The sequence below is a fragment of the Pleuronectes platessa genome, chromosome 6, assembly GCF_947347685.1.
Source record: "Pleuronectes platessa chromosome 6, fPlePla1.1, whole genome shotgun sequence".
Classification (NCBI taxonomy): Eukaryota; Metazoa; Chordata; class Actinopteri; order Pleuronectiformes; family Pleuronectidae; genus Pleuronectes; species Pleuronectes platessa.
The window spans coordinates 11,656,724-11,679,034 of record NC_070631.1 but is presented as its reverse complement, the minus strand read 5'-3'; the positions used below and the strand labels follow the sequence as shown (position 1 = coordinate 11,679,034).

At 41.9% G+C, this 22,311-nt stretch overlaps 3 protein-coding genes across 3 annotated transcripts; all 3 read left to right on the top strand.

The window, feature by feature from the left end:
- The first annotated feature begins 2,065 nt into the window (after positions 1–2,065).
- Positions 2,066–4,043, top strand: tnni1a (troponin I type 1a (skeletal, slow)). Its single transcript, XM_053424764.1, has 4 exons — positions 2,066–2,191; positions 2,513–2,602; positions 2,699–2,875; positions 3,584–4,043. The coding sequence occupies exons 1-4, from the start codon at positions 2,066–2,068 to the stop codon at positions 3,686–3,688; spliced, it is 498 nt and encodes a 165-aa protein (XP_053280739.1). The 3' UTR covers positions 3,689–4,043.
- Positions 4,044–6,045: 2,002 nt separating this feature from the next.
- On the top strand, positions 6,046–12,815 carry lad1 (ladinin). Its single transcript, XM_053424738.1, has 14 exons — positions 6,046–6,224; positions 6,766–6,936; positions 7,491–7,794; positions 9,019–9,092; positions 9,412–9,583; positions 9,886–9,978; positions 10,293–10,336; positions 10,421–10,463; positions 10,765–10,808; positions 10,894–10,960; positions 11,057–11,191; positions 11,356–11,436; positions 12,057–12,173; positions 12,320–12,815. The coding sequence occupies exons 1-13, from the start codon at positions 6,187–6,189 to the stop codon at positions 12,144–12,146; spliced, it is 1,356 nt and encodes a 451-aa protein (XP_053280713.1). The 5' UTR covers positions 6,046–6,186; the 3' UTR covers positions 12,147–12,173; positions 12,320–12,815.
- A 584-nt stretch (positions 12,816–13,399) lies between these two features.
- Positions 13,400–21,802, top strand: tnnt2a (troponin T type 2a (cardiac)). The gene is made up of 14 exons (XM_053424078.1): positions 13,400–13,437; positions 13,589–13,599; positions 14,069–14,086; positions 15,176–15,271; positions 17,316–17,345; positions 17,911–17,932; positions 18,593–18,656; positions 18,889–19,005; positions 19,090–19,167; positions 19,249–19,359; positions 19,460–19,569; positions 19,671–19,761; positions 19,853–19,893; positions 21,576–21,802. The coding sequence occupies exons 1-14, from the start codon at positions 13,400–13,402 to the stop codon at positions 21,607–21,609; spliced, it is 861 nt and encodes a 286-aa protein (XP_053280053.1). The 3' UTR covers positions 21,610–21,802.
- Positions 21,803–22,311: the final 509 nt, after the last annotated feature.

Below are 22,311 nucleotides of genomic sequence, written 5' to 3'. Positions count from 1 at the left end.
CGACGTCATTCACGACTCGCTAAATGAGAGGAGGGTGCAGAGAGAGCGAGGGTGAGATGAGGTGAGAGAAGGGGTGAGGGCTGTTAATTGCTTGTTGATTTGATAAGAGTGAATGAATGGAGGAAGAGGAGGGGTAAGATCGGGTGATGACAAAAGTGAAAACAATTGAAAGATGGTTATCTAAAATACGGTTAAAAGAATATCACTTTTCATGATATTTTAAATTTTGTAGCAACGTAATCCAGTGAAACTCCACGGCCAGGTAGGTCTGAGTAAAGCAGAAGTCCAGTGACATGCATTTGCTTCCAGAAAGGAGATTGAGCTTTCATCTGCGCTTGTTTGTTAGTTTGCAGGATTACGAGTTACATGAGATGCTATGGGGCGGGGGCATGATCCCAGCAAGAATCCATTGAATTTTGGAGTGAATCCAGATCAGGGGGCAAACCCACATTTCATTTTCTTGCACACAACAACATGTTGGAGTGTGTTTTAACATTATCATTGATTTCTTAGAGAATAATTCATGGATCTTGAAATCCTGTGGTTAGTGAAGATCTAGTGAATTTGACTTAATAGTTAAAGTCTCAGATGAGGCAACTCAAATCCATTATAATGTTTACACAAAACTCTTGCATTGATTTCAGGAGTCTTAGACCAGTGATTTTCAATCTTTCTTTTCCTATTTTGTATCAGTTGTAATTCTTCAACCCTGTGCACATATATTCATCCTCAAATGTATCCACAGTTTTAAGCTAAATCCATTTATCCATTACTTTTAGGAAACTATTTGAACTGTTTATCTATCATTTTCCTCCTTTTGACCAGTTTATTCATTGACATTTATTTTGTCATTGTATTTCAACCATTTATCCTTCATTTTTCCTACTATGTTATCTTTTCACATGCCAACAAAACCTTCTTCAAAGTACTTGTATAGCAAACTTCCAATTCTTTGGCATTATTCAGAATTAAGACACATGGATTCTTCTTTTGTAAGTGTTGACAATTGGAAGCCACATGTGTCTCAGAGAGAGTAAACCAGCAGGATTGTAGGAGTCAATGTGAGAAGTTCCCCATGATTGACCTGCTGACAGTTTACATTATCCTGAAACTGACGCCACATTCTGAGAGCGTGCTCAGAGAGAAGTGCAGAAAGATGACCCGGCGCTCCTAAAAGCTGATAAACAAACACGGACAACTGTTCTGTTTGTGTTTGTGTCTAATCTCTCCTGTGTCTCCTCCAGTGAGATCTCATCAGCACGATGCCTGAGCATGTGTGAGTGATCCACCTTTGTGTTCTTATTATAGACCATTTACTCATTCCCATATAAAGAGAAACATCAAAACAAAATACTTTGACTGTCGTTGTCTCTAAACTCTGCTCTTTGCTCCTTCTTCATTCTGCTTAAACAGACAAGAGGTAAGTCCTATCTGCCACTGGCTATCATAACATTCTCTTATTCCTATACATGTTTAACAAAAGCATTTTAAGTCTCTACCAAAAAAAAAAGTTATTCAAGAATATCTCCTTCGCCTATGTGTTATTAACCCTTACCCTAACCACGACCCTAACCCTAACCCTGATTGCTGTTGATCCATTTTGCCACGCCCATTTAAAATGACTCCAGAATACGTACCTTTTCACCAAATTCTATTTTCCTGCAAACTTTGGTAATGATTTGAGCATGTTAAGGCCCTCAAAAAGCCAATTAATTTGCCTGAAATTTTTTTTTATTAATAATAATAATCCTTACAATTCAATAGGGCCTCCCACTGTTCAGTGCTCAGCCCCTAATTATTTGTATTTTAAGCTGCATGTGATGAATCAAATCCTAACTGTGTTGATGATATTCTGTTTTCTTTTTACAACCAGAGGAAACCAAAGATCTCAGCTTCAAGAAAGCTGATGCTCAAGGTAAGAGTTCACGATTTGATAATTTCTGTTACATATATTTAACCAGAGGAGGGCAGCAGAGTCCATATCCTCTCCAGCGGGACTGTCGTGTATCTGAAAACAACAACAAGGCATCCTGTAATACATCATTAATTTTGTATGCAGAGTTTGATGGTGGCAAAAGCCAAAGAGGAACTGGAACAGGAGATCCTTGATAAAGAGGATGAGAAACACAAGTATCTGGTAGAGAGAGCTCCTCCTCTGAACACCAGTGGTCTGAGCCAGGGACAGCTACAGGTAAATTAACTTCCCATGATTCCATCATTATTCCCACCAATCACTCATTCGCTCACCTGAAGTCGAAAACCAGTACAAGCTACTCAAGATGCTACATCTCCCATTCACCTGCAGGTGGTCGTTATTGATCCAAGCTGGGACACTGCACCACATTATTCTCAAAAATCAATGAAACTCTCTGTATGTGTTTTTAATTCAGCTGATTAATTTATTTCCAAGTAGAGCTGCATGAAAGTGTCGAAAATTATCCATGATTCATTAAGTGTAATTCTCGCAACAAAAGTTGTTGTCTTTGGCTGCGTTTTCATCATGTACACGTAGGATCTCTGCAGAGAGCTCCATTCCAAAATAGATGTGGTGGACGAGGAGCGATATGACAATGAGGCCAAAGTCATGCTCAACAAACGTGAGGTGCGTGTACGGTATTGTTTCATTTCTAGTTGTAGTAGGATTCAGCAGAATTGCCACAGTGAGACTCCAACAGTTGTGTTCTCATCCCTGGCGCAGATTAAAGATCTGAATCTCAAGGTGTTGGACCTAAGGGGGAAATTCAAGAGGCCTAGTCTGCGGCGTGTTCGTGTGTCTGCTGACGCCATCCTCCGCTCGCTGCTGGGCTCCAAGCACAAAGTGTCCATGGACCTCCGAGCCAACCTCAAGTCTGTCAAGAAAGAAGACACTGAGAAGGTGAGTGCAGACCTGAAAGAAACACAAACACAAACACCCACAGAGCAAACTGCATGCACCTTCCTTTTGGCAGATGTGAAGATTCAGACACACACAAGACAATAACACTAAGGCTACACCTGAAACGTGTGGTTATGTGTGTGTGAAAGGTGTGTTTGAGATACTGAGCAGCAGGTCAATGCAGGGCGGTGACTGTGTGTGTGTGTGTGTGTGTGTGTGTGTGTGTGTGTGTGTGTGTGTTAGTGTGTGTTAGTGTGTGAGTGAGGAAGTACACAAAACAATGATCCCATTGTTTCCATGTACACAGAAGAGTAGCATTGTGACCGTTTCTGCTCACTGGTCAGTGTGTGTTGGTATGTGCAGATTAGTGTGTGTGTGTGTGTGTGTGTGTGTGTGTGTGTGTGTGTGTGTGTGTGTGTGTGTGTGTGTGTGTGTGCGTGCGTGCGTGCGTGCGTGCGTGCGTGCGTGCGTGCGTGCGTGTGTGTGTGTATGTGTATGTGTGTGTTTGTTTGTTTGAAGCTGGAAACCAGTTACACAAGTACAGATATGAGGTGTGCTTATAGGGAATTCCCAGGTGACACCATTGGTCAAAGAAGTTTAGCTCAACAAGAACTTTTTCGCCTGCTCTACTTTTGTCTCTTATAAAACAACATCAAAAACTGTTCCCATTCATTCACACCATCTCTCGCTCCATCTATCTATCTGCAGAAGAGGCCGGTAGAAGACAGTGACTGGAGGAAGAACGTGGAGGCCATGTCAGGGATGGAGGGGAGGAAGAAGATGTTCGATGCTGCTAAAGGCCCCGCCCAGTGAACGTGAAAAGGTGGGCTGGTCTCACATGAGAACCAGCCCTGCTCCTGCATCTGATGAATTGGTTTGGTTACAGTTTCTTGCATCGTCTGTCTCATGCAGCCATCATTGGGTATATGCTCCTGATTGGATGTCCCCGGACTCCCACAACTATTTTCTTCTCTACCGTTTGCTGTTCATTGATGAGGTGTTGAAATGATTGTATCCATGTACAGTGCCATGTACAATAATTAAAGTGTTCTCACAACTGACACTGCACCAGAAATCCCAGGTAGTTTGGCTTCCTATGTACAGAAATGCCAAAATGTGCATCTGGTATCTCTGCTGGAAGAATGTGGATGTATCGTGACTCACTCAGCAGGCCAGATTATATTATAGCCAACGATCTGGCCAAACTAACTTGCAGATTTGCTTTAGGATGAACTGTCAGCTTGAGTTGGGGTTTTATGATCTTGACAAAATTATGTACACAGCTGTATTTACATGAAAACTCACACAACAATAAAATAACACACAAATGTAATCCAATTATTTGCTGTGTGGTGTTTCTGGGGAAATGTGTGGATAGTGGTCACAGTATAGTAAAATAAGAGGATGTAGATATTGAGGAAATAAAGTGCAAAACACACAGGTTACATTGTATGGCTGTTAGCCACCACTGTCAAAGAAGCATCTGAGTATTGATTTGTGTTTGGGCCGGACTCAGGACATGGACCAGGGAGCACACTAGTTCAGAGAAAACACCTGTGGCCCAGGTATCTGCCAGAATAACTAAACACTAAATCAAACAAGACTTTCACAGTTACACAAAAAGAAAAACTTTACAGAATTCAGGATTTTCACAGTTTTACCGCTCTGGAGTTAACAATATTATATTATATAAAATATCTTACCAATATTGGATTTTTTGAATCAGAAATTCATGATTCCCAGAGAATAAAACTGTATCACCCTGTGGTGAATCATCTCAACAACTATTGCATTATTAAGTGACATCACATCTAATTCCACTAACAGGTCAACATTTTTATCTGTCTACATCATAACATGAATGAGTGAACCATCTGTCTCAGCTCCACTTTGTGTTCAGTGTTAATTAGCATATGTTAGCACGCTAACCTCCTAAAATCAACCGGTGAACATGGTAAAGACAACATCCGCCAGAAAGACTCTACCACAGTTCCTGTGGATTGTTGTTTTATATCAGATGGATGTGGAATCTATACACAAAACCGAAATCAGACTAGAAATGTACAACAGAGGTTAGCACATGTTAATCTGCACATGTCAGCTGCTGGGTCTACCAGCTGTCCACTGCTGTAAAACACTTGCTGTCTGTTTTGCATGCCCATAAAGCTCCCTCTGAAAAATGCATCCATAACGGCACTTCAGTTATTATCACCTCCTCCAGGTGGATAAAAGAACCTGAAGAGACATTTTCATGTTTGGAGAGAAACATTGCGTTTCCCTTCCAGTTACTGTAAATGGACAGCTCTTTAAGACTAATCTCAGGGTTCGGTACAGTAGCATATATTTACTGTAAACACTGCCAGGGCGAGCCAAGAAGTGACACACGGATCGGTTCAGTGAGATAGTAACTTCAGGCTAAATGCCATCATTGTGTGAGTGGAGCAGTTTCATGTTTTCACAAACGCACGAAAGACGCTTCATTTTATTAGCTTTCATCATAGCGCTATCTGTTTTTAATGGCCTCAAGATCTGCACAGAATATATAGCAGTCACATGCGTGGAATAAAGGCATGAGGGTGTGTGTGTGTGTGTGTGTGTGTGTGTGTTGGACTGGGTCTGGGTCAGAGTCCTACACACTCGGCTGCATTACAGAAGGTGTGGACTCCCAAAGCAAAAGCAAACAGTCTGAGTCACACTGTAAAGAAACTGCCCCAAACTACAGAGCATCAAACCCCCGCCGGACAAACATGAGTTATTTTTATTCACAGATCCAATTCAATTTACATGTATTAAAGAAAAAACGAATGTTTCGCATTTCATTTTGTGTATATCAGCTTTGTGTTAAATTATTGCAATTAAACCTACACTTCTGATATACATTAGAGAAAAAGCTAATCTAATTTAGAAATTGCATCACCACACTACATAAAATGTCTTCCGTCATTTAACATTTTTTTTCTTAGTCTTATTTATTACTATACCAATCCTTGAATAAGAGTGACTGCACTACTATCATAACTACCTCACAACTACCATACAAGGAATCTCTCTCTCTCTCTCTCTCTCTCTCTCTCTCTCTCTCTCTCTCTCTCTCTCTCTCTCTCTCTCTCTCTCTCTCTCTCTCTCTCTCTCTCAGGTGGGTTGCTTACCTTGTGGTCATGTGACTCCACCAGGCTAAAGGTGGACTGCTTTGTGTTTCACATTTGACTGCCGCCCTCAGTGCCAGTTAGTCGACTTTCTCCCGCCTGTGAGCAAAGTGCACCTGGAAACTGTATTTATATATATTATCACTTTTATTTCTTTAGCTCACTATGTCCATCAGTCGGAAGAACTGGTCGGCTCTGTCCAGGTGAGTGTGTGCTGAGTTTTCTGAAGGGAGTCTGACACCTGTGGTTGAGAGCAGCTTCTAATGGAGTTAGACTTTATTCACAATAGTTTTAAGGGACTAACACTATCTGTAATCAGTAGCCAATATCATGTAGTATCATCATTCATATCATTTCAGGCATTTCTACCTTTGCTGTGAAGTTTAAAAAATCCAAAACGTGATTATTTGTATCTGACTGTCTTAAACTTGAATGAGTCAGGTTTTTACTGCTTCATAAATCCTGTGTTGATTTTAAGCTGCTTTGACAAGCAACCAACTGTGACTTTGCTCATAAAACAGTGGATGAACAAGTAAAGCAGGTTTTGTTTAACGGATATTACAACCGTTACACACAATTCAAACCAGTTGAATGACAGAACACTGTTTTACATTTACATCCTTATCTTTCTCAGGCCTTTTCTTTGCCCCTTTGCCCTTTGTTTTAATCCTTTCTTACGTCCATCTCTGCTGATTATGATTTTTCATGTGTGGGTTCTGACTCTGACTCTATATTGACTCTCAGCCTGGCACGCCAGATGACGATGGAGGACGAGGAGGAGGTGGAGAGGGAGAGGAGGAGGAGGGTGAAGAGCTCCACCAGTGCCGCCGACCCAGAAGCCCCTCGAGACGTGCCCACCAGCGACAGCCCCTTTGGGACAGACTCCACAAATGAGACGCCCCAGGGCCTCAGCAGGTTATTCTAACATCATTATGACAATTAATTTATTGACGTATACTATCTGGAGGTGGATTTATAGACTTTCTGATAACAACTGCTGCTCCTACATGTGCGTGCTCTCCGCTGGTTCCCCGCAGCTATTGCTACTTTTACAATTATTTTCATACTCTCCAACCCCCCTCTTTCTGTTTCTGGTTTATAAAATGGCCAGAGGGTTGGGGCTGTTGAAGAATTATTTTTCTTTGACGGTAGTCCTTTTTTGTGGTTGGATTTCAGAAGCAGGGAGAGAGGATTATTGATGCTTTTGCCCTTTGGGAGTGTGTCATCTGTACTGTATACTTGAACAGAACACCTGATACCATGCTTAGAAAGTATGACAAGCTGTCAGAGACACCAGCAGCTGAGTTCCTTGAAGTCTTCAAAGAGAGAGAGAGAAGAACTGTGGAGGCTTTCATGATAGAAACCTGATCAGTCACAGCAATGACAGGTCCTTTCACCTCCATCTGGAGAATATCCATCATATATAATATATATATATCGTTTATTCACGTGTGTGTATTTATCTCCAGCGGGGAGCAAACCCAGCTGGACTTTGTGGAGATGCTGCGGGTTCGTGATGAAAAGCGGAGGATGAGACACGTGGAGACACTGAGACGACAGAAGGAGGAAGAGGAGGATGAATCAGAAGCTAACATCGGAGGAGGAAGAGGAGGAGGAGGAGAGGCCAGGGTGGAGCTCCTCGGGGACGCGAATGAGGAGCCGAGCAACGTGTTTCTCCCAGTGAGAAGCACATCCAAACCACAACCACTCCCAAAACCAGCCTCTGACAGTCCCAGCAGCAGCAACACCAGCACTGACTTCGCCAACAGACAAGTAAGACTGGAGTCACTCAGTACCCTACAGTAAACTTTAAATATTTTAACAGTAATCACAACAAGTACCACTGGAAGTCTGCCCAGAGGCTGATTGGTCACTTTATCGCCATATATGCATGTATTCAAATCCCACCACATCAGATATACTGAGTATGTACATATCACCTTTGCATATTAGTTCTCTGTATTTGCATATTTCTTTCCACAGCATCCATGCATTACTTGGTTTTGAGAAATTTACAAAAATGTCCGAAACACCCTATCGCCCCATATTAGAGAAGCAGTGTGTAGAGTTTATGAGGATCTCTTTGCAAAAATGGGATCTAATTCTCATGTCTATGTTTTAGTAATTGTGTAACAACCCCAAATTCAAATCAGTTGTGTTTTTCTTATGTTAGAATTAGCCTTATACAAAAAAAATGTAACTTCCTTAGCGGTGGCAACAAATCAAAGTAAAGGAAGTGTTGTTAAACTTGCAAGTACCATGGCAATGCTTCCGAAAGATATGTTGAGATGTACAGTATCTGGAGCACAGTGATCGACTGTGAGAGCGATTCAGCGTGACCTCCCCTCACCGACACACAGACAAACCTCACCAAAACTGAGAATGCCACACTGAGTCATACAGTGTCACCCTGAAGTAAAGTTCCTCACAGTTAACTGAGACCACACACAGACTCCTGTTAATCATTATCCAGATTCCACAGCAACAACAACCTCTTTCACTTCCAGGAAAATATTATCATCACGTTCTGTAAAGATGGACAGATGAATGGAAAGAGCACATTAACAGCACTCTTTTGAAGAACAAATTCAAAGAGAGGGAGTATTCGATGTTTACAAGCTATAAACAACTTTATTTCTTATATTTTCTTTGATGATATGAGCAGAATATTTAAATAATACAATAATACAATTTGAGGACTGATATAATACTGATGGAATGACTGTTCGTTTATTCATCCTATGTTATTTTCCTAGACTAGCGCTATTGCGGTGCTCATGCAAATCGTCTCTTAAACTTTGATAAGACGTGCTTAAGGTCATAATTCACAGTGGACGTTTTATTACAGTTCCAGGCAACTTTAATTCAGCATATCTTTCAATGAGGCCATAACTGTGCTGCGTTATGTAATGCAAGGTGTGCCTCAGGTGGCCCCGAACAAAAGCTCGTACATTCTGTGCCAGCGTTGATTGTCTCTACTTTTTGTTTCTTTGTTAGCATGAAAATGGCCAGTCGCCGAGGGAAGACCCTGATCCTACGCCGGCGTCGCCCCGACGTCGCAAGTTTGTCAGGTTAACAAACGGAATTTTCCACTGTCTTTGTTGTTGATGGGTCATTTTGAATGATCAAAGAGAGATCATTTTTAAAGATAAGATAAGGTTATTGAGGATTATGGAATATGAGCAGCAAACGAAAGTGGAGAAGGGAAATAACAGCCAAAGGTCGAGAAAACTGATAATACTGAATGTTTATGCCTTAAATAATCAGCTGTATGAAGTATACAGGAAACATATTCATTTAGATTTAGATGTAAAATCTCTAAATGCTAAGTTAATATTTGCTGACATTCTGGGTTGACCTTTCAGTTCACTGTGGCTTCTGCTGTTTCAGTTCTGTGTCCATCTCACTCGACAAGAGTCCCTCCATCAGTGGGCGCACAACTCCCATGAGCCCTTGCTCCCCGACAGCCCTCCGGTCACCTCAAGAACACTTGCCCTCACCCTGTCGGAGTCCCTCACCCACGGGAGCTCAGGGCCCCGTTGAGAACGGATCCACTCAGGAGGTGAAGCACAAACACACACACACATGGTTGGATGGCATCATTTACAACATAACTACATCAGCTGCATGTTTTGCTTTTCAAAGGGCTGCAAAGTGCTGATGCAGCTACTCGATAATTCAATTAAACAACAGTGCCATCTAGTGTCCTATTCATGTGCCAATAGTAACTAGCTTTTGGCTGCATGGTTATAACCTGCACCAGGCAATTACTCATCAGTCTTTAAGAGTAGAGAGGAGACTGAGACTTGCTCAAAACTGATCCTATGACGCAGTAAAGTTTCATTTTCTTTTTGTTTTACTCAGGCAAACAAGAATGACTCTTTCTCCAATGGCAACTTTGAACAGAAGACTAAACCTGCTTTGGTCAGACAGAGTTCCAGGACTATATCTTTCAGGGTAAAGGCTTCTACTCACACACACGCACACACACACACACACACACACACACACAATGGCGACGTGTTCTGATGGCATGGCCCAACATTAATTTAGCCAATTTGACTGTTAAAACACTATTTAATCTTGCGTCACCTCTATCAGTTCAGGGTGATTTGCGTGAGCCTCTCAAGCATCAGGCTTGTGCTGCTACCTGAAGCACACATGTACCAGCTGTGACTGACTGCTTGGTTATCACAAGAGAGAGGCTACTGACATTCGGACGACTGGTTTGCTGACAAACCCTTTTTCTTTTTGCTCCTGGTCCTCTGCAGATGATGAGGAAGAAAGAAGAAGATAGTTCACCCTTGCAGAGGAGGTAAGGAAACATATTTGTCTTTAATTTGAGATGCTTTCGATTGTCTGTCATTTCTAAAGTAGAAATGTTTTCACTCTGTTTCAGTGCGAGTGTGAGGGTGGCCACCAAGAAGTTTGAATCCACCGCAGTAAGAAAACACTGTAGTACTGTAAATGACTAACCAAATCACTAACTATCTAAATACATAAATTAAAAAATACATAGGTTTGAACGATTACAAGATCACTGCTCTAAATTATTGGATTTAAATTAGGATTTATAATATTTCATCATATCTGCAAATAGAACAACAAAGGTTTATTTTACAAATATAACACATGTTTGGTTGGATTAGTGCATTTCAGTGTTAAAAATATAAAAATATAATTTGTCTATATATGATTCACCCTCCATGTTGCTAACATTATGTTCACCTGGGTTTGAACCAGGACCGAAAAGAAGATGAAGACAAACCATCATCTTTCGAGAGAAAGTGAGTTGATTTTGTGTATTTCTCTCTTTTAGTCAGTAAGTGAACACAGCTGGATAAGTTCATACGTGTGATCTGTTTTGTGCAGCTCAAGACAGAGGATTTCATCCAGATCCATCCAGGAGAAGATGGAGAAACTGGCCCAGGCAGCACAGGTCAGACTCTGAACCCAACAAATAACACAACTTACTACTCTGTCTGTCAGCATCACGGTACAGAGGGTGTTTTTTCTGCCTCCTATTTGTGCGTAGAAATCAGACACACTGCGATCTCCAGATGTGACGCAGAGGACCCTGTTCCTGCTGGAGGAGGTGTCCAGGAAGAGAGGGCTGTTTGAGAAGGAGCAGCAGGAGGCGGCCCCAGCCAGCCCTGGGCTCTCCAGACAGGTACAGCTCACTGTCATTCTTATGTTGAGAGTTACTATTCAAAAATACCCAACTAACAGCAAGATTGCTAAACACACAAAATACTATTACTTCTACTACTACAACTACTACTTCTACCAATAAAAATAATGTTCACATTTTTTTCTCATCTCCGGTGACACCAGGACTTCACGTCAGGAATGTCGCACCGTATCAACCGCTGGCTCAACAAGACCAATCAACCCGTGCCTTCACACAGTCCCACTGTACGGTCACCTGTCTACTCAATCTGTCATGTCAAATGTTATGAAAGTACTACATGCAGCAGCTAGAGGGCAGTCACCGGCTTTCACCTAATGTGTCTCACTGTCGTGAAGTTTTCTTTTGCTGTTGGTGTTTCTTTTTTAATAGTTTTAAGTTGTATATTGAGAAAGTGGTCAGGTAGCTCTCACTGAGATGGAGGATAGTAAACTCTGATCTGCCTCATTTAGGAAAAATAAGATACCTTTTTAAGCAACTATAATTATTTGTTATTGATAATGATAGATAATCTTACATTTTCCGCTATGTGGGGGTTATTCGACTTAATTCGAGATATTGCCTTACTCCTGTTCACCTAACTATATTAGTTTTGTAAAGATGTTATTGTACAAGTTCAAATAAGTCTATGACAAACACAGGTCGCTGTTTGTTTATCAGTAAGAAATCTACACTGACATCTCTCAAAGCAAGACCTTACTGGTTATTTGAATTGAGCCTGAGGCCGGTCACCTTTTGTTATGTGTTTTTCTCTTTTCCACCTGCTTTGCTGCTGCATCAACTGTGAACTACCTTTTAATTATGAATTTAAGCATTCATATTTGTTTTTCCTATTTTCTACTTATAGGACTTGAGACACGTGGACATCACCAGTAAGAGGAGCTTGTTTGAGAATAGAGGGGAGGACAGTGTCTCAAAAGTCCCGTCGAAAAAGTGAAGGATGCTCATTTATGTTGTCCAACAGGTATGAATGCTGTCCCACAGATAACACACAGCACGACTGTGAGAACAGTTGTAACATTAGCTAAGTGAACACTGAACTCTATATTTAAATATGGAAGAAAAAAGTATTTCTTCACGAATAACCTCTTGCCTTTCTGCACCCTATAGGACTGAGAAGATGGTGAGAAGAGATGAAGAGAGGTGGAAGATTAGTGAATGACTTCTTCAAGCTTCATATGTTGTTTTGTTCTTCACTAAAGAACACAGGAGGGAGACAGGACATTTTTTAAAGTGAACTGATTCGCAGCTTTACAGGACTGAAAAAAGAAGGACTCTGCTTTTAAAGATAGGCTTATTTTAACGTTGACTTTTAAAGTATAAATTATTCTTTTTTTTAACATTGATTTAAATCGTAAGAGTTGGGAAAAGGAGTAAAAGAGGATGAGAAAATAAAAAAAGGGGCAGGGATGTATTTGTTCTATTTGCTGTAACTTTCTGTAATTTTTTCAGCACTTTAAACAGGTGAAGGTTTTAAAGCAAATGATGTTTATTGAATTACACTTGTCGGAACTTTGTCTGATCTGCCGAAACATAATATCCATTTTGTTTGTGTGCCCTTCAGGGCAGGATGGTGTCTGTCTAAGTAATAAAATGTTTTACTACATGTGGCTGCCATGAATTTATTTTTACTGCCAACATGACTTATCACTGTGGGGGGAGGATGTAGATCCGAGTTGGGTGTCTGGGTTTTGTCAGTGGCAGGGTGCCACACATAAGCGAGAGGATGTGTGTGTGTGTGTGTGTGTGTGTGTGTGTGTTTGGTGTGTGTGTGTATATGTGGATCATTGTCTGTGAGCAACCGCAGACTTATCTGGGTATTTTGGCACCACTGACACACACACTTGGTCACACAGGGGCCTTTTTTGGGAATGGAGATAATGGAGAGTACATGCTATCTAAAAAGTTTATTAATAACACATCAAGGGGTCCTAAAGCCTCTGCCCCCCCCCCCCCCAACGCAGTGCGTCCCTTTGCCCTCTGAGGCTCAACCTCACCTTCCTGTCAGACAGAGCGAGGACCTCTGCTGCACATTGAGCATCTCTTTCTCCATCGGATCCTGAGGTAAGTTTCACCGACCCTGCGAAGATGTTGCAGATGAATGTTGAAGGGGAACAGGAATTCCAGGTGAACTTACCGAGTCCGTTTAAATGCTCAGATTCTCTGCAGCACACCTGAACGCTCACTGCCATGTCGGACACCGAGGAGCTGGTGGAGGAGTTCGAGGAGTGAGCTCATTTGCATTTTCTACACTAGATAAATACACATCTATCTGTTGTAATGAAAGCTGCTTGTTATTGAGATGTGAGGAAAGGTTTGTTTTGGATTTGCGTCCTGGATCTGAATAGTGATGCCTGTGTGTGTGTTTGTTTTTCACAGGGAGGTGGAAGGTAAGAACTCCAATCATGACTCACCAGCATCATCACATTTCTGAATGTTATAATTTAATGTTAAAACTAAATAATCCAGTGTTTATTATAGTGAGATGAAACTTTAATTTGACACAAACAACAGTACAAGGAAAATATATCAGCAGTTTCTCAGTTGTATCTCCCATGAATGAACATTTTTAACTCATCCATGTCGTTCCCATCACTGCATCCTGTCGTATATGTGATTGAGCATTGTACACCAATCCATAACTGACAAGCTTTTTAAAGTGTGCTTCACAGTCCTTATGATGATGTCATATTCCTGTTCTTGTTTTACCGGCAATTATCTGCATTAGTGGTGTTAAAGTAAAGTAGTGTGTGTGTGTGTGGGTGTAATATGAGATACTATTATAAACCAGGTACCGTTTGCATTTCTCATTATATGATTATATGTGTTTATTCCTCCTTTGTGTGTTTCTCGATTCAGAAGAGGAGGCGGCTGAAGGTAAGTTGTTAACCCTTCAGCGCAGATTTAACAAAGACATTTATAAACTATGATTTGTTTGGTCATAGATCAGTGACATCAAATAGGATGAGTGAGGGATAGACATCGTTTGTCCTGACTCTCACTTTGCTGGTGACCACTTTGACTGACAACTACAATTAAAATGAGTCAATCTATGATTCACCAAGCTTTGGAAGATATGTTTTTGCTCTCATTGTTTTGTCGTGTGAAGGTGTGGATGTGTGCTGGCTGCTTTGCTGGCTGCACTAACCACACCTATGCTTTGCTCAGCAGAGGAGCAGGAGGTGGAGGAGGAGGTGGTGGAGCAGGAGGAGGAGGAGGAGGAGCAGGAGGAGGAGGAGGAGCAGGAGGAGGAGGAGGCAGAGGAAGGTACCGCTTTAGCTGTGAAAAATATATTTTTTGGACTTACTCCATCGATTAAAAAAAAAAAAAAAAGAGGGTTAGGGTTAGGTGCCAAAGGGTCAAAGAGTTGATTTTCCCTGCAGGAATAATTTTGCGGGATGACACACATGCACAGTAATTGATCCTAATAACTGAATTTAAATTAAAAGACATATATGGATCTTTCCTGCTTTGCTTTCCTTCTCTCTTTTCGCCAAAAATAGACCCAACTGTACAAGAACTTTTGTGTCAAACCATGCCCCCAAAAGACCACAAACGAACACACACACACACACACACACACACACACACACACACACACACACACACACACACACACACACACACCCCCCACACACACATACACACCACACCACCAGCATTTGAGTGCTTCTTATCTGCTTTAAATGCCGGAGTCGGGTAGCTCATTCTGATCTATCTCTCTGCAAGGCTTTGCATGGGGTTTGAACACGTTCTAATCAGGGACACTGAGTCCATTCATCTACAAAACCAACCTGTTCAGAAACTGTAAATAAACTCCTGCAACAGCAGCAATAAGGAGAAAGAGAAAGAAGTAAGGTTTCGCAACTGTTTTTTGAACAATGAACCTGAAGGCAATGAGTCAATTGCACACTGTGCGACTTTCAAAATGTACACATAAAAAATACAAACACCTTATATAACTTCTCTCTCGTCCAGAGCCTACGCAGGAAGAAGACAAACCTGCTGCAGAGGAGGAGGAGGAAGGGGAGGAGGAGGAGGAGGAGGCTGCTGAAGAGCAAGGTGAGAGGAAAACACTGCTGCCAGTTTGTGTTTTTTTAAATCAGACATCAAGTCAACAGCGTTGTTGTTTCAGTGTTTACGCAGCGAGACCATTTTCCAGTGATTTGTGCTCGCTGCTAGCAAAGCGACAATCGTTCATTTATTCTGTTCCTACCATTCAGATGATAATCTACTCGCTGAGTCACACATCACTTTGGTATGTGACAGTCTGCAGCGACTTGACAATCTGTAATCTTTCTCCATTCTCCGAGTCTGTCTGAGTCATGCCTGAGGTAGCCACTGGGTCGGAGTTATCCTCTTATGGCTCCTCAAGGCTCGTACGCATCAGTTAGTCTACTGTCACAATAAATCATTGAGGTATTTACCTCTCTAGCTGCCACCTAATGAAAAGTGCACTTGAATTCTGACTCACTGGAATCAGCAGACACCCCATGAAGCACCTGTCAACTATCAACTGATGTGTCGCACACGCAGAAGAGAGTCACTCTTTCACCTGACTTGCCAGAACAATTTGTGAGTGCACTATTCATGCTGTCACTTCAGGTCATCCCTACACTGTGGCTCTGTGAATTAGGATCCAATTGATTAGCATGACACTTTGCGGAGACATTCGTGGTCATCAGATGATGAATCCGAACTGATCGGCACTTAGAGGGATGAAGGCGCCTGCGACTGCCCCAGCCTCCTCTGCGCATTTCAAGGAACACTGGGGGGCCCCAGGCAAAGGGATCCCCCACCTTGATTTCCTCCTGTGCATACACATAAATAACAGATAAATATAAGTAAGTGCAAACTCACACTGACGTCCCAGCACACACACATAATTGGATCCCGTTCAGACCGTTATCATGATTAGTCAGTGCTAAGCTGAGGTCTGAACTCACCCAAATGCGCCCTGCATGCATTTTGAGATCTGATGACTCAGACCCCATTCAGAGGTCTGGGATGTGGCCTGATTATTTTAGCAGTGTGAATGCGAAAGTGTCCTGGGCCGCATGTGAAGGACTCAGCTGACGTCCTATGACCTGCTACTGTTTCACTATGAAGGTATTTTGACTCTTTCTGCGACCATATTGATAAACCCTGATCTCCATGTAATGATTAATCATTTTGTCATTCATTCACATCGAGGAACTCAAACTGGGTGAAAACAATAAAATTCCAGAAGTATTTTAATACCATGTGTGACTGGACAAACTTAACGCTGTTGACTTCTGCTGGATCTCTCAGGACAGATGTTAATACCAGATCTGAACAGGGCCGTAGACGTTCTAGTTTTCAACCAAAGCTGTAAAATTAAGAAGCTTTTGGCAGAAAGTTAGTGGCATGAGGCCTAGTTAGGTTTTTCACTATGGTGTAGTTGCAGTTTCCTCGACTTGTTCCATCCTAGAACTTAAGGGGGTTCTCAAAAACCAAGGGGGCTTCTTGTTGTTGTTGTGGACTTAAGTGATCAGCCTTTCTAGGGACCTTCTCCCAGCTCAGGGCCACGGGTGAGGCCCGCTTTTTCTCAAACGCTATGAGTAAATACTCGTAGACAGTCTCATCAACCTCGGCTGCACTTTATATTGAGTGCTAATCAGCCAGCAAATGCCAACATACAATCATTTACAGCTGTTAAACTTGTAAACATCATAACCGTGAGTGTGTTAGAATGCTGATATCAGCATCTAGCTCAAAGAGCCACTGTGCTTGTTCAGACCACAAAGCCGCTAGCTGTCTAGTCAATTAAAAACCTGCAACTGTTAAATTTGAGTAATGCAAAGATTTTAACGACATTTGTTGTCTGTTGAGTGTCATTCAGAGGTCACATATGCCACAGCTGTTGTGGTGAGAAACCGGCAATTACCCAGACACTCTAGCTATCCTCTCTTACCTCTCCGGAGCGCTATTCATGATATGTGACGAATGCAGCCCTTAACCTTTGACCGACACAGACGAGAAAACAGTGTCTTACATACTCATGCACTCTGATGTAACATTTTGCTTGTGCCAAAAGGTGCACATTCATTTGAAACAACAAACACGTCTCTTGTTTTGGTTCCAGATGAGGACGGGGAAGCGGAAGAAGGAGAAGGTAATTATGTTGTTTTAAATGAAACAAATGAATGGTGGAACTTTGTGAAACATTTTTAGATTGTGTTGGGTTTTCTTCAAATTTGGAACAAACATTCACTCGGAGGAAATGATCACATTGGTAAGACAATGGCGTTTAAAAGTCCAAAGTCATTATGATCTCACACAATTGTGACCTCGCTGAATTTATATATTGATTGTGATTACATTTCATACAAAACTCCAAAAGCCAGAACTCAGGAAGAGATCCTTTCAACTTGACTGTTTGGTGGAAGGCATTGGTGTTGGTGGATGTCATCTGGAGCAAGTTGAAGAGCAGATCGACTTCCAGCCAAATAAAATGTTCCGGCTGTTGGACACGTACACTGAACCCATTGTCATTATTTGCTGATATTTGTTTATGATGGAAGGATTAGTATGAAACATGCGGGTGTTGAGTGATGCGAGTGTGTGTGTGTGTGTGTGCGAGTGTATGTGTGTGCGTGTGTGTGTGCGTGTGCGTTTGTTTGTTTGGGACTCGAAAAGCTCATGTCTGTCTTCTCTTCCCAATTTTTGTCTCTCTTTAGAAGAAACCAAACCGAAATTCAAGTGAGTAACATTTGATAAAGACGCACCTTTTACCTGCATGCGTTGTCTGAGGATCATATTTCTTTGAAGGTTTCTTCAGGTTATCCAGTGACAATTATCTTCATAATTATAGTGCAGATATGACAGTGTTATCAATCTTCCCATCCACCATTTAGACCCTGAAGCCTATAATCTCCAAATAACCTCAAAGTAGCTCTGTGCTCAAATCTGTGCCGAACCATAAATTCAGCCAAAACCCCCCTGTAAATGTAGCCCTGACCTTAAGACTAATTAATATATGATAACTATACTATCATAAGTCATTAGTGTTTTACGAAAGGCCATAAGATACAGTGCAGAATGTAGAATATAAATGGTTTGGACTAATATAAATTCATAATAAATAAATAAATATGTGAGATGTTGAAACCTTAGACTGTCTAAACTCGTTACCATTTATTAATAACATCTATACAAGCAGAGTGTATAATAACATATAGGCATAAATAAAATCCTTCTGGGCATTTGCAAGATTTAAAAACAAAGACGTGCACAATAACACTGAAGGGACTTATGTTTTGCCTATTGAACCGATGATGCTGCTGCTTTTTTTTATCCCCTTTGGACTTCGCAGTGAAAATGTTTTCTTTGTCACTCACTTTCTTGTTCCCTTAACTCCAGGCCTTTTATGATGCCGAACCTCATCCCCCCTAAGATCCCAGATGGGGAGAAAGTGGATTTTGACGTGAGTGACAGACTGGGAATCAAACTTTGTATATGGGTTTCTGCCTGAGGGTATATTATGTAACATCGGTCCAAGCCAGGCTGGGGTAGATTCGTCAAACGTCCTAATATATATTCTCTGAGGTACTTTTCACGGAATCAGTAAAGAACAAACCTATAGCAAATACATTGTCTTGTCCTTTTTGCAATGTGGAAAACTTTTCAAAGAAAGACCAAAATCTCGTTTTCTGCAGGACATACATCGTAAAAGGATGGAGAAGGACCTGATGGAGCTTCAAACTTTGATCGTGGTTCACTTTGAGAGCAGGAAGAAGGAGGAAGATGAGATCGTTAATCTCAAGGACAGGATTGTGAGTGCCCTGTGCTCTCATCGATCGCCTGCAAACTGATTCATATGAAATCAAACTAAATATCTGTTTCTACACGGTGTCTAGGAGAAGCGCCGCTCTGAGCGAGCAGAGCAGCATAGAATCCGCAGCGAGCGAGAGAAAGAGCGACAGAAGCGTCTTGAGGTACAGTCCTGTTCCAGCTGCTTTAATATCAAAACACGGCTGCCTGGGTTTATTTATTCTCTCTCGGCTCATGTTTTTCAGGATGAGAGAACTCGTAAAGAGGAGGAGGAGGCCAAGAGGAGAGCAGATGACGATGCCAAGAAGAAGAAAACCCTGACCAGCCTCCACTTTGGAGGCTACATGCAGAAGTTGGTGAGCAAATGGGAGATTTAGTGTGGCCTTTTCAAGAAGTTAGAGTAGTAAAATGTGAGGAATGTAGACCAGAGCCTTCAGTTATTTCACTTTCCCGCAGTCAGAGAAACGGAGCGGCAAGAGGCAAACCGAGAGAGAGAAGAAGAAGAAGATCCTGAGTGACAGACGCAAATCTCTGGACATCGAGAACCGCAGCCAGGATAAGCTCAAGTATGAGAAGATGCAGATTTCACCACGGGAGAGTCTTTATGATACAGAACAGGAATTGGAAATGATAATAAATGATAAACTCTTTTGTCTCCGTCTCACAGGGAAAAGGTCCAGGAGCTGTGGGACTGGATGTATCAGCTGGAGGGAGAGAAGTTCGACCTGCAGTATCAGTTGGGCCGTCAGAAATATGAGGTGTGTGCGTGTGCAGAGGTTTGAAAACACACATCCTCAATGCATTAATGTCTTCATGTAGCATAACATTGGCCTGTTGTCTTTGTTCCAGATTAACGTGCTGAGGAACCGTGTCAGCGATCATCAGAAACTGTGAGAATGAACTCCAAATCATTTTGCACCCCAGCTCAAATACTTTATTGTACAGGAGCAGTTTGACATTTTGAGAAGGTTTATTATTTGTAGTTGCTGACAGAATCCGGCTAGCTGTTTCCCTCCGTTTCCAGTCTTTGTGCTAAGCTAACTAAGCTAAGCCAAATAAGCTAAGCTGACTGGTAGCAGGCTGTAGCTTCATATTTAATACTTTACTAAAGTGACCAGCTTCCCGTCCCTTGAAAGGAATTTAACGGTCCTGGAGGCCAATTCACTCCTGAGCCAGGATGTTGTGAGCAAGACTTGTTTTTCTGTGCAGCTCTTGTGTCGTCTACTAGCTGCATTCCCTTACAGCCATTTGGCCTTAAATACCCCATCTCCATTTCCACCTGTCAAGTCAAATGGCCTTGGAGAAAAAGAGAAGTCCCAGTTTGCCAGCTTCCATCATTGGTGTTGACATAACCCAAAGTTTTTGAAGGAATCCCCGGATTAGTGAATTGTGTCTTTTCAGGTTAGAGTTGATACAAAGATGGTGTTTGTACCTTGCCCTCGTTTAAATGGTTGGGTAAAACAAAAGACAATTGAGTGTACTGCAGAGACCCACATCGCAACCATATACTCACAACACAGCCAAATACTCACAACAACTCCAAATACTCATAACACAACCAAATACTAACAAACAACATATCCACTTACTCACAACACATCAGAATCAGAATCAGAATTATTTTTATTGCCATGTATATTTGCACATACAGGAAATTGTCTTGGTGTGGTTGGTGCACTTTACAAACAACAAATTAAAAAAAACACAATATTGAACAATATAACAATATAAAAAAAAAAACAGTATATACAGTTAAAGAGTTACGTGCGGTTTTAAGGTGCAGAGATTGGTAATAGTGCCAGTAATATAGAGTTATAAATTATGTGCAAGGGTGGGTGGGGGGTGGGGGGGTCAGCAGAGTCAGTGTGATGCAGGGGGCTTGTTTGTGAGCCCCACTGCCATAGGGAAAAAACTGTTCAGGTGACGCGAGGTTTTAGTCCTGATGGCCCGGAACCTTTTTCCGGACGGGAGTCTCTGGAACAGGTGGTGAGCGGGATGGGAAGGATCAGCAATGATCTTGCGGGCTCTCCTACTGGTCCTGGAGTGGAACAGGTCTATGAGAGCCGGCAGGTCACAGCCAACACTGTGAGTAGTGGCTTCAACTAGCAACTCAATGAGTCGCAAGACATGGAAACAAGCGTGTCCCAGGATTCTATGTGCCACACAAATTGACTTGAAGTTGGATGTTATGGCATTTTTTCTTGAGTTGGAGTGTTTTGAGCTTTAAAGGCGACTGTACAGCAACCCTTTGAGTTCTCATCGCTTATTGATTGATTGATTGATGCTTTGAGGCCAGTAACTCAACTCGCCTGTCATCGCCCGGCTCTCATTTGGCCTGTCTTTCGAAGCTCCTCAGACCCCCGGAGGCAATTCTAACACCGTTATTACAAGCTGGGCGCGGCGGGCGGTGCAGTGGTCACACCCCAGACACTAAAAGAGCACTTTGATGTGTCACACTTTGTCGTTGGGCTTGTAAAATTTTGGAATTGATAGTTGAGGATTCTGCTTAATGTTCATTAATTTATTTGAACAAACGAGTTGAGCCTGATTTCGTCTTCTATGTTTTCAACAGATCTAAAAGGACTAAGAGAGGACTCAGGAAATAAATGCTGACTTGAGGAGTGAATCCAGGAGCCCTGTTATCACACCACCTCACAACAAATCCTGGCTCTCCTGCCACACCCAGTCCCACCTGTCTCCCTAATAAAACCAGTTCCCATTATAGCCACTCCACCCCACTATTTCCCTCATCCTTTGAATTAGATGTTTAATGGTGTAAATAAAACCTCATTTCAGTGACTTGCTTCGTCCTGTTTCAGACCTTTTTTGTGCAGGTGCATATGTTTTATTGTTTTATGGAATTCTAAAGTACAGTGAACGCAGAAAGCCTAAAGCAAAGTAGAAACATCTTCCTACAAAGAAACATGCTCTGGCATGACTGAGACTGTCACTTGGGCTGAAGCCCAGTCCCTCCACCCAGCAAACAAACACACCCGAGCACACACACACAACATTCTTTCTGTAATCAAATGTGGGAAAAAACGCATTCTGATCAAAATATTATTGGAATTGATCAGACATGTATATGTAAATCTAAATACCTATAAGTCATTGTTGGGGGATTACTGTGGAACCAAATGAGCTTGAAATGTTGTAACAAGTACTGAATCAAACATTCCCTTCAGTCGCAGTGCAATTCAGGAAGTTGCCGTCAGATTTGACAGAAGATTTCAATTTAAACACATTTTAATGGGACCGTGGGGGAATCCACACAGCTGCCAACCGCCTCACCATCTATCAACCATCTT

Bases quoted from the DNA above. Each gene is read 5' to 3' on its own strand.
- tnni1a (XM_053424764.1), top strand. From the start codon at position 2,066: ATGGTGGCAAAAGCCAAAGAGGAACTGGAACAGGAGATCCTTGATAAA. The intron at 2,603-2,698 runs GTGCGTGTACGG...TCCCTGGCGCAG, and splicing joins TCATGCTCAACAAACGTGAG to ATTAAAGATCTGAATCTCAA. The intron at 2,876-3,583 runs GTGAGTGCAGAC...ATCTATCTGCAG, and splicing joins AGAAAGAAGACACTGAGAAG to AAGAGGCCGGTAGAAGACAG.
- lad1 (XM_053424738.1), top strand. From the start codon at position 6,187: ATGTCCATCAGTCGGAAGAACTGGTCGGCTCTGTCCAG. The intron at 9,584-9,885 runs GTGAAGCACAAA...TGTTTTACTCAG, and splicing joins AGAACGGATCCACTCAGGAG to GCAAACAAGAATGACTCTTT. The intron at 10,809-10,893 runs GTGAGTTGATTT...TGTTTTGTGCAG, and splicing joins CCATCATCTTTCGAGAGAAA to CTCAAGACAGAGGATTTCAT.
- tnnt2a (XM_053424078.1), top strand. From the start codon at position 13,400: ATGTCGGACACCGAGGAGCTGGTGGAGGAGTTCGAGGA. The intron at 15,272-17,315 runs GTGAGAGGAAAA...TTTTGGTTCCAG, and splicing joins GGAGGCTGCTGAAGAGCAAG to ATGAGGACGGGGAAGCGGAA. The intron at 17,933-18,592 runs GTGAGTAACATT...CCTTAACTCCAG, and splicing joins GAAACCAAACCGAAATTCAA to GCCTTTTATGATGCCGAACC.